Source organism: Macrosteles quadrilineatus, unplaced genomic scaffold (assembly GCF_028750875.1).
Source record: "Macrosteles quadrilineatus isolate MER2022 unplaced genomic scaffold, UCM_ALF_1.0 Scaffold_2__2_contigs__length_208266976, whole genome shotgun sequence".
Taxonomy (NCBI): Eukaryota; Metazoa; Arthropoda; class Insecta; order Hemiptera; family Cicadellidae; genus Macrosteles; species Macrosteles quadrilineatus.
In genome coordinates, this window is record NW_026542595.1 from 168,211,548 (window position 1) to 168,223,590 (window position 12,043).

The 12,043-nt window shown below is 34.9% G+C and overlaps 1 protein-coding gene across 12 annotated transcripts in view; it reads right to left on the minus strand.

Annotated features, from left to right (window-relative positions):
- Window positions 1-12,043, minus strand: part of LOC128986849 (multidrug resistance-associated protein 1) — a 51,894-nt gene that overhangs the window by 15,369 nt on the left and 24,482 nt on the right. For 6 of the 12 annotated variants that reach the window (XM_054407417.1, XM_054407412.1, XM_054407413.1 and 3 more), the window contains 4 exons: window positions 11,560-11,665; window positions 10,830-10,944; window positions 9,892-10,111; window positions 5,624-5,844 (listed from right to left, as the gene is read on the minus strand). In XM_054407417.1, coding sequence (XP_054263392.1) covers window positions 5,624-5,844; window positions 9,892-10,111; window positions 10,830-10,944; window positions 11,560-11,665 — 662 coding nt within the window. Of the gene's footprint in view, window positions 1-1,531; window positions 1,753-3,187; window positions 3,409-5,623; window positions 5,845-7,272; window positions 7,494-9,891; window positions 10,112-10,829; window positions 10,945-11,559; window positions 11,666-12,043 lie in introns of all 12 variants that reach the window. The other 6 variants (XM_054407418.1, XM_054407407.1, XM_054407408.1 and 3 more) reach the window with 4 other exon arrangements.

The window sequence follows — 12,043 nt, forward strand, 5'->3', positions numbered from 1 at the left end:
AAGGATATAACTAAATACAGTTAACAGTGTTAAGGAGAGTTAGTCATGTAGGGGTATACAGAACCAGTGTTAAGACTTTCAAGTACAAGACTAACTAATTGCCAGATTATTCAGACTAACAAGAGTAAGACCAGCAGACCTCTACAACTGGATATTCCATGAATTGTTACTTGGATTCAGGGGTGGTAAAATGTTTCGACTCTTGCAACGATTTGACTCAATGTTTCAACCCCTTCCTCATAACGCAAAAAATCAAAAAATACTCTATAAACTTTTTCCTTTGGAGTCTTCTGTGAGAAGTCAGAATAACCACCTAAAACACAATTTCTCCCAAAATTGACATGTTCACGACCATTTTAAAACTCCCCAACCCATTTCTGCACTTTAGAGCCATACACTTAAGTCATCTAGAAATGAATGTCTACAGCCGATATGTTTCATGCAGTAAAAAAACCTATCATTAATCTTATCCTACATGTGGCAGGAGATTCAATAATTAAAACATTTTCTAGACACACAACGAAGTGTACACATCTGCTAGATAGCTGCAAAGAGTGCAATTCTGTTCACAAATGACGCCAGTAAACAGCAAGCTGCCTAGTTGCGGTGTAAACACAAACTATGGAGACACACAAACCACCCTTAGTAAAAAATCCCCCTTTTATTTTGATGATACAGCTGAAAACAACAAAAAGATGATATTTCTAGGATGCAGGAAATATTAACATAAAACACGAGGGAAATTATAGGAACATAAAACAAATAATCCAATGTTGAGATGTTATGTACTAACTGTAAAATCTTTAAGATAAAAAATTACAGTTGTAAAAACTAAAAAAATACAAATATAGGCTACAGAAAATCCTTTATCAACTAATCACATAACCAGTCTGTAGTTGTTTCATCAACCAAAACATATTCTCTTTTAACCAGTGGGAAATCCCAAGGTCCTTACTCTCCTAACTCTTGACACAACTTTTGACAGAAAAATAGAAGCAGTTACTCAAAAAAACGAACATAACAGCTCCCACATGAGTATAATAAATACATCTCAGAAGATTTCACAATGGGAGTTTCCTCGACAAGTTGATCCTCACTTCAATCCCACCAAATTCTACAGCAATCTTTAACAACAAAATTATAATTTCAGCTAGGCTATATTTTTCCATTTTATTTTCATAAATTGTACGCAAAATACTTTGTTTTAAACATTGCAAATCAGATGCCACTTTCTCTTTTACCCCCATTTTTACAGCATAAATATAATCTAGAGCAAAATAATGTTTAATGTATAAATTAATTATGCAATTCAAAATGTAAACAAAAAATATCAAATTTCAAAAGATTACAAATTTTATTCTAATTCTAAGCCTTAATAAGGTCTAAAATTTGTTAAAAGCATCAAAAGTGTTAACAGAAAAAAACATACCACAAAGACTCATCTAAAAGAATAAAATAAAATCAAATAATATCAAGGCAGAAATAAACCATTCCGTGCACTCAAAAATCAGCAACCGGCTACATCACATACCCTAAAGAAAATACGAAGCCAAAACCGCAGTTTGTCAGGAAGAGTAAAGTCAACTGCTTGGGTATCGTTGGATATGATGGTAAGAATCCTTCCAGATGGAGTGACATCAAAGAAACTGATGGGTGCTCGGAGCAAAATGGCCATTAACGCTGCATATAGTCCTCCTGCAGCTCTTAGGGTACCTCGATATCCGACTATTGTACCTGAGATGGTGGTTGAGGCTACAACCACACCAACCAAATGTGTTAGAGCAAGCACTGATAAGACAATAAAACAACTGAAGATTGTAGAGTAAATAAGGCCACAATAACAGTCATTTTAGTAAATACAGAAACAACTAAATTGCTGGAAATTTCTGCTCACCACACCACCAACAGCCATATCATGAAACACATTTACAAACACCTCATTGCCAGAGATTGCCGCTGAGGCTACAGCCACACCAACAACAGCCATATCATTAAACACATTTACAAACACCTCATTGCCAGAGATTGCCGCTGAGGCTACAGCCACACCAACAACAGCCATATCATTAAACACATTTACAAACACCTCATTGCCAGAGATTGCCGCTGAGGCTACAGCCACACCAACAACAGCCATATCATGAAACACATTTACAAACACCTCATTGCCAGAGATTGCCGCTGAGGCTACAGCCACACCAACAACAGCCATATCATGAAACACATTTAAAAACACCTCATTGCCAGAGATTGCCGCTGAGGCTACAGCCACACCAACAACAGCCATATCATGAAACACATTTACAAACACCTCATTGCCAGAGATTGCCGCTGAGGCTACAGCCACACCAACAACAGCCATATCATGAAACACATTTACAAACACCTCATTGCCAGAGATTGCCGCTGAGGCTACAGCCACACCAACAACAGCCATATCATGAAACACATTTACAAACATCTCATTGCCAGAGATTGCCGCTGAGGCTACAGCCACACCAACAACAGCCATATCATTAAACACATTTACAAACGCCTCATTGCCAGAGATTGCCGCTGAGACTACAACCACACCAACAACAGCTAGTTCAGTAAATAATTACAAAAGTCGCATTGCTGTAGTTTACCGCTAAGCTCCAACATCAACGATAATAGCAATTTCGGTAAACACATTTACAAAAACTGCGTTGTAGGAGATTTTCGATACAAACTTAGCCCTGGAAAAGCTGTGAGAGGTAGGGATGCCTAGTGTACATACAGTTCTAGTACTAAGGGGATACTCAGTTTCATAATAACCAAGAGGTATATAACTAATGGACTTTTGGAATGTGCAAGGACCCTTCTAAAAATTTTGCATTGACTTATTTGACCATTGCAGGTATTTTTTATTTTTTTAACTTAACTTTTAATGTACTCTCATATTTATTACTTCATATTTATTTAACAACTTCAGAACCCATGTTTTTTATGATCTGAAATTAAGTAAAATAACTGTCCTTGTGAATGCAAATGACGTTTTATTGTCTAAATACATTTGTATTCCTGTCTACTGAAAAAATTACTTAGCTTATCATTTAATTTATCTTAGTTTTAGAACAAATTAATATTGTTGAATTATATTGCTAGCCCTCCACCAATCTAACCAGGGTAAACAGAGAGAACTAAACATAAACATTATCTGACATACCCGCATCAAACAAGACATCCACGTTCGTATGTCCTCAGGGAGAGAACTGTCCAAAGTATTGACATCTTTGGAAAAGCGGTTCAAAATTCTGCCAACGGGTGTTACATCGAAAAATGTTGTTGGGGCGTGTAAAATATTACTAACAAAAAAGTGGTGCAGAAACAAGGCTGCCTTAAGAGCTCCCAGTGCCATCGAAATAGACTGTAGAAGAGTAGAGACAACTGTAAAACATTTAAAGCAGGTGTTAGGCAGGTGGAATTTGATATTCTTCTAATTACTTGTTTAAGGTGCTTCTGTACTAAAAATTTTAGTCTTATGAAGGGATCAAGGAGAAAATGAAATTTAGTTAGTTAGTTTTAGAGTAGATAGTATAATACCAAATCTTAACATGCAGTCAATGTAAATTACAGTTGTTAGTCAAATGATTTACATTAAAAGGGTTCAAATAATTACTCCTTGTTTAAAAGGTGTGAATAAAAAGTGAATGAATTGTTATTGGATAGTTTAAATACAAAGATTTTGTTGAAACACATCAGTTATTTATTTAATTTTTAAACATATCTTTTTATTTTAGAAAAATATATGAACCGTACTGTATTTCTATACTCAAAAAATACCAGAAAAACGGCACAAACTTAGGTTGTTCACTAATAAATGTTAAAATTCTATAGATTTTTAAAAGAATAATTCAAATGTTTAATTTTGTTGTTGTTTTAACTACAGGTAATTGTTGTCAAGCTATACCACACCGTATTCAAGCAAAAAGCCAACATGCCAAACCAGTTCCACAATTCACATACAAAGAAACACATAAAGCCACCGTTATGCAGGTGAAAATATAAACTAAACAACAGATGAACAACTATAGTTCGGCCGCTTAGAAAGCGACCTCCTCCAGCATTGGTTTAGCATTAGCGCGCAGGTCTTTTCTAAGCGGCCGAACTATAACTAGGGTTGTTCCTGATGAGCTTCACGGTTCCTAATCGTCCTTTAATTACTTTTGTAAATGGAACAAGTGAAATACTCATTAAGATACGCATAAGAAATATTAATCTTTAACTTTTGGTTTTGATCTGAAGATTTTTTTTTTGTGAAATAAATTAAAATAAACAAGTCTACAATTTTATACTTTAGTGTTCTTAAACTGACAATTAGAATTATCTTAATAATTTTATTTTACAATGACTAGCAAATGTTAACAGAAATCAATATGATTAAGAAGATCCGTTTATTGACGAGGTTATCCATTTATAGGTACAAAATATATAGGAGATTGACAAATATTTTCAACGATATCTCTGTTAGTCTGTTTCAAAATAAATTTCCAAAAATGTGGAGGTCAGTCCACAATAATTTAAATGTCCCGTAATATAATAATTTAAATTTAAAGTTCATGTGAGCTCAAGCCATGATAAACAACCTAGGACATTATGGTCGCGCATGCGCACCGATGAGAGTAGGGGAGCACGAGGGAAAACGCCGGTTGTCGTGTCTCTGCTGTGAAAGAAGGATGGCTTGCTGATTACGTGGTATATGGGGGTATGGCCCCCATGGAGGTACCTGAGTATGTATCCCATCAATCATCAACAATTTTGCAGTATCATAATGTAGAGACAAGGTATTTCAGCTACTCCATCTTAAGATGAAGGTACCAACTATCCGTCCAATCTAAAACTTCTTATCTATAATATAACAAAGAATGCGCTTTTACATAGAGTGTCTGAATATAGTAAATCTTTCTCCATTCAATATTTTTTATCACAGAACTAATTAAAGCACGATAAAAAAAGGTTATGAGTGGATGAAGTGACTTAAGATGAGTGGAAGTGTAGAAGATGATACCTTACAACTCCTCCATCAATGACTGCTAGTTACAACCACAATCTTACAACATGATGTCTGACTTGATGTTACATGATACAACCGTTAAAATTGAGTACAACACTAAGCAGACCTAAATTATAAAGCTTTGGGAGTCCCAGCACCTTTTCTTGCTTCTTGGTTTCTCCTATTACAACTTGGATATCTTCAGTCTCTTTATTAGCAGCCAAGGACAATTCAGCAGGTTAGTTTGAAATTGATGAGTTGAATTATAAATCAAAAATAATTCAATTAAATGCCTCAAAGATGCCGCAACCCCTATTAAAAAAAATTGTCTTACTATTTAAGCGGATTTTAGTTTAAGACATAACAAATTTTACTTTTATAGCAAATACAATAATAATATTTGCAAAAATTTACAATTTTAGACTCAAGAAAAAATCAATTAGTTCTTGAGAGTTTTTAAAATAGTCAGAGTTTATTATAAGTTATTCTGCCACCACAACGTAATTCATACAAGGGATGGAAAACAATGAAAAGCGAAGAAAACACTGAAGTTAATGCTTTGGCGCAAACTAGACAGAACGCTACATTAGTGACATAAACAGCTGTTACCGATAGGAGACATGTTAGTTGAGATGAGATGATTTGCGGCAGCGTGTTATCCGCTGTGTCGATGTCTTTGCTGAATCGGTTGAGTATTCGTCCGATCGGAGTGGTGTCGTAAAACGAGAGTGGGGATTTCATGATATTGCCCAGGATCAGCTGTTGCAGCCATCTCGCCGCGCCCAGACAGCCGAGAGAGAGCGAGATAGAGGATGCCAGACGGCTCACAGCTAGAACCACCAACCTAGAGTTACAAGGACTGCGTCTCTACTTACTGGTTCAACACGGTAAGATAAAATCATGCTGGATAAGGTGTGTAACCATTTTACATATCTAAAGACGCCAACAAATTCTTGATACAATTAGTTTTGTTCTATAGAAAAAATTCATAAAAATTTCATTTTTGTGTAGAGTTTAGGTACAAAAGGTTACACCATTTATTAGGCTAACTACCCACATACACTTAATGGATCATAAAATGTCAGTGATAAGTATTCTACTAAGGCTACTCTAGGACCTTTCTTCAGCCCAATTTCTTAAAAAAAAGAGGTTGGTAACCTCTTCAGCCCGTCTGTACACATTGTCAAAGGCATGTGCATATATAAGCGAGTAGAATATTGCCTATTTTTACTTGTTTTTAGGCTTGTTTTGTTTTGCCTAAGACATAGGCTGATTATGTAATCGATTGATTTTTGTTTATTGCATTTGTTGGAAATGTTAAAGGACGATAAAACGTGTCTGATTTCTGATTTTATGGAATACTAAACAAAGTTATGCGAGAGTTGGTACAGAATATGAACTATACTATTGAATTCTATGAGGCAGTATTCGGAGCAACGAAGACATTTGGTGCTTAGGTTTCACAGCCTGTTGCATAACTTAATGAGCCACCAACTCACCAAAAGTAAGTATAACCAGGTTATAAAAGTACTGGTATAATTTTCATATTTCAAGTTCCACTACTTTACTTTACAAAAATCCAAAAAACTATCCTTGTCTGTGTTACTTACAAAATTTGTTATAAAATACCATGCTCTAGAGATTCAGAGGTTCAAATCTCTTTCTTCTCTCTTTCCGCTATGACCAACAACTAATTATACCAAATGAGACAAAACCAGATGATGTTTGTGATTACACAAATTACAACAAATCTAAATATAACAAGTTACGAAACTATCAGAGGCAACTAGTACCACACTACTGAACAATTGGTTGTTAAAGTTTAGTTCATCAATGTTACTCACATCCATGCAACTACAGTTTAAAAGTTGAGACTGCTGATTGTTCCTGTTTTATTTTTAGAAGTATGATTGTGTACTTTTTATTGGGATCCTAATAAAATAGGTTATTATTTTAAGCTATCAAGAGTATCAAGTTTGATTTTGAACAATTGTTGTTATTTGCGCAGAAATATATCCTAAATGAGAGGAAAACAAAACTACTCATGTATTGATCACTTTTGTAGCAGTAAACCCAAAGTTTTACTCCAATAATATCCTGTAACCTACAACTAAGCTTATTGAAAACACAACAAAAATTCCACCAAAGGCCTATTCATGCCTCCGAAGCCGAGCATCCCACTCCCTCCAGATGCGACACACGACCGACCAATCACAGCCGAGAGGATCCTCCATGCTCAGACCTAATTTGATACAGACCGCACACAGACAACTGATCGCCGAGTACAGGCTCGCCGGAATAATCTCGTCCAACGTCGTCATCTCTTTGCTCAGTCTGTTAATGATTCTACCGATCGGCGTCACATCATAGAACGTCTGTGGCGCTCGCAGCAATCTATGGACGAACACCGAGTGAAGAATCCGGCTTGCGTGGATCCCACCGAAGAAAATACTTAAGGTGCTGGAAATGCGGCATACAACTACAACATACTGCTAGCTGTCACATACTGAGCGATGCTGTCATTTCTGGTTCTTGTGAAGTGGGACAACAGTTATAGGTTATGTAATTGAGGTAGTTGGCATATTGAAGTAGACATCCCATCTACATGGACCAGCTGTAGCCAGAACATTACAAAGTTGAAAGTGTCTTTGGTAGTGTTCCATTGTATTTTTTTCCCCTTTCGGTTTTTGGAACTATAATAGTTGAGGGAGACATTTACAATTGTACAGACATATGGAGACAACGTTAAAAGACAGAAAAGATGCTTTTTAATAAGCCTCCTTTATAGTATGGAGTGATTAAGAAGTTGGTTTATGAAAAATGAAACGGTATTTAACTGTTAGTTGTGCTGTAAGTTGGTGGCTCAATTAATCAAAATGCGTTAATGTTAATATTAACTCTGGTTACAGTTTTGACATGGGGATGAAATGTCTAGTTCATGGTAGTATAAATTATAGTCAAAGTTTACCATTTGGCATGCGAAACAAGTTTTATCATAATTACCTACAAAGCGTCTATGTTTGTTATTCTAAAAACTTAAGCACTATATAAAAATCATATTGATGTTATTTGGTCCAGGATCACTTCTTGAATATTAAAATGGTATAATATTACCTGTTTCCGTCTGTGATCCTATATTTGTTGTATAGAGCAACCGGTTTCAAGGTTATAACCTCATCTTCAGGCTCTTGTTGTCACTCTTGCGAGATCGTCGAGTTTTATAAACACACAAAAACACTAACATTGAAATAAATAAACACGAGACATTGACAGACGAAGACGATTAACATAAATTCGGGAACTAGTGCCAGACACGACGCGGCACGGGCAAACGTTTTGTCATGACTGTAAAAGTAATAACAGTCAGTAATTAATTAGTCATGACAAAACGTTTACCCGTGCCGCGTCGTGTGTGGAACTAGTTCCCGAATTTATGTTAATCGTCTTTGTCTGTCAATGTCTTATTTATTTCAATGTTAGTGTTATAAAACTTGACGATCTCGCAAGAGTGACAACAAGAGCCTGAAGATGAGGTTATAACCTTGAAACCGGTTGCTCTATACAACAAATATAGGATCACAGACGGAAAAAGGTAATATTATACCATTTTAATATTCTATATAAAAAGTAAATGTTGATACATGAAAAGTTAAGAGTGTTAATAAGTTAATAGTATTATTTAAAGTTATAGCGACTTGATTCCTATATAACAAGTTGACTGATTAACTGTTGACTGTTGACTATTTAACTTCTGTAACTGTTATACTACAAGGACATAAAATTTATAAGCCTAGTGTTAACTTATGTATTTAGTCAGCCAATCTGACCAATAAAAATTGTAATTCAAAAAACTGAAACTAAAACTTTTTTGAACAAGCAATATATTTTATGACTGATTTCGGACAAGACGACCAAACCAAACAAATATAAAACCATAACTGGCAATAAAATATGAAAAGTATTATGTCTAATACTAAATTATACTTTTACATGCTTCAATCAGCTAGTATCACATACTGATACTAATGAAACACAACTTCTACCACTAAACTACCATGCAAAAGCACTAATACAACTCATTACAAGTAAAAATATTAAATACAAAACGATAGTCTTCAAAGCAATAGAAATAAGAAGGAAGGAAAAATCAAATATTTACAGCAGTAAATGCTAAGCGTGCTGAAAAGCTGCATTTGCAAAACATCCTGAAAATTCTGAAATTTTTATTTACATAAAATAAATTTAAGGTATAACGCAATATACAACAATCAATTATTTTAATAAATAATTTTCTTATATGAAACAAAACCTTGACACTCTTACTAATTACATTTTGAATGAAAGATTGATCAAGATTGGAATTCAAAATCAAAATTTGGATAATTTTTAATATTAACTAATGCATATTTTATACTGGAATGTGTGTTTTAGACAAATGATGTTTACTATACAGTACTTATCTTCCATGCGAATTGTTATGAGTTTCAATCAATTTCTCTCCTCTCAATACGAGTAAGCTTATCAAAACTAAACACAAACTCAGCCAAAGTTGTTTGATATAATTCTGATATTGGCATACTGCTAAATCATCTTTTTCGGTTGCTTTTTCAGGGAAAGCTGATTATTTTTTGGAAAGAGATAACGTTCAGCTTATGATAAAAATTTAATGCAGAGGCTTATAGAAAAAGTCACTACATAACTAAACAGAAGCATTATGATCAATGGCTTGACGTTTCCAGAACATATTGGTAAAAAATGTCAAGTAAAAACAGTGTTTTCAAAGTTAATAATTATTTCCTTAGACAAGCTGCTGAACTCCATCATTTTCCACAACTTCTAAAGTTGTCAAGAGATAGGCAAGATGTGATCAAATTTACCTTGCCCCAGGCCCAGACCAGCGTAGACGGCCAAATACATATCTCGCTTTGACGTGTCTTGTGTCCCGTTGACCACCAGGGAACTGTCACTCGACCACTTGGACAACCAGATGCTCGAACCGACAGCAAACACTTGGAACACGATGTTTAGCAGGATCGTAGATATGGCAAGGAATGCACCGATAGACTTCATGTAGTAAATGTACACGTGCTTTTTGACCTGTTGAATGAAAACCTAAGTGAGTATTTTTTAACTTTTATGCAAAAACCAATATTGAAGGTGATTCTGGATAAATCTAAGCCAGCGTTGTTGTGGGTTCTCGTCCTGGTGCTACTGTAAAACGAATCAGAACAATTCATTCTTGAACTGCACCGGTTCACTTCTGACTTTTCTGGCTTTTCAGTTCTATTCTGATTCTACAGCCTATGTAGACAAGTTAATGTAAGGTTAAACGAAGCTGTCAATCTCATAAAAAATTACTACAGTTACTTTTTTATCAGATGTAGTGAAGACTGTATCGTCTGTAAACATAGATGTATGACAATGCCTTTGAAACCTCTCTGGCACGATTTTTGTGGTGAGTAAGAAAATTACTCAGTAGTATAAGCCTCCTAGATACAACATTTGAGCACACATACCCAAACAATGAAACATGTACTGGTCATCACGACCTGTACTATCAAACTACAACTAAGTATCAAAGAACAATAATTATCAATGGAATCCAGCATGGATAACTAGTCACCAATGTAAGATTTACAAATAAGTGAATAAAAATCAGCGTCTCAATGGAAGATCTGAAGAACATTATGTCTTACAGCAGAACAGCACATGTTATAAGGAAAACGTCAGCAACTATTCTTAAACAATACAAATAGCATTTCTAAAGTTGTGTAATGATCGTAAACAACTTAACAACTAACCACACAACACTTACACTGCCAGTTTCTGCTTTTTCTGCTTCAATTAGTTTATCTCCTGGACGTTTTGTGGTTAGGTGTTGTTGAATCTGTTTGGCCTCAGATGCGTTACTTTCGGACGAACCCCTTTGTCTGTGAAAAATAATTTAGACAAGTATAAGTTAGAAAACGTTCAGAACTGTTTTGCTATTGACTAGTTTTCACCATCAAAAGGTTTCAGCACACACAATAGTGGTGTTCCCATTTCTTACAAACCAACCTTAATCTCAATTTAATATAATTACCATAGCCTGCCTCCTGCCTGGGCCCCTAACCAGTGAGTTTGAGGTTTACTAGAGGCTATCAGGACAGCAACTATTGAGAAACCTGAAGAACTGTGTTGAAATTATCTTTTAATCTCTTATTAATAGATCAGAACTTAAGAACACAACACAGACTGAACAAATAAACCATAGTAAATATTGCCCAAAAAAATATTTATTTCATCATCAACATCACATTTTATAGATTTATTGAAAGTGTTTCAATAGAAAGTATAACTAACATATGTCAACTGATACTAATAAGTCACTGTAATTTGGGTCTTGAAAGTATAATATTACTAGTTTCAGTAAGAGCGAAAAAAAGTGTTTGTGAGTTATCATGTTCTTGTTTATAAGCCAGTGTCAGTACTGTTTTTAATCTTACAGGATATCCCTTGCTCTTACTACATTTTTCCAACCCTACTACAGTAACCAAGATGATTACCTCTGTAGCGAGTGACTGGAACTCTCGCTATCCCTTGATCTCTGTCTAGCGGCTCTCTGTCTCAGTCCTTCAGTAGATTCTATCAGCTGAGTTACTTCTTCAGGAACTGAAAAAAAAACAATATAATACAAAATACAATAAAAATATGTATCTGAAATCGAATAATATTAATATCTCCAATACAGGGGGGACAGATATTTTTCAAACTTGATTGGACTCTTGGAATCACAGGGTCATGGCATTATTATTGGTGATTGATGGGGTAGGAACCAAGCCTCTGTTCCAGGGGATGAGTTTGGTTTTTCATTTAATGAAATTCAACTTTTTCTTCTGACTCTTCCAGACTAACACCCCAAAAAAATTTAACTATTACTATAAAGACTTTTTGGACTATTGCGTTCTTTTTCATTTCTTATAACTAATTTGAAATAGTTCCATTCAGTAAAAATAAAATTGCACAGTTAGAAGTAATTTGATACTATGG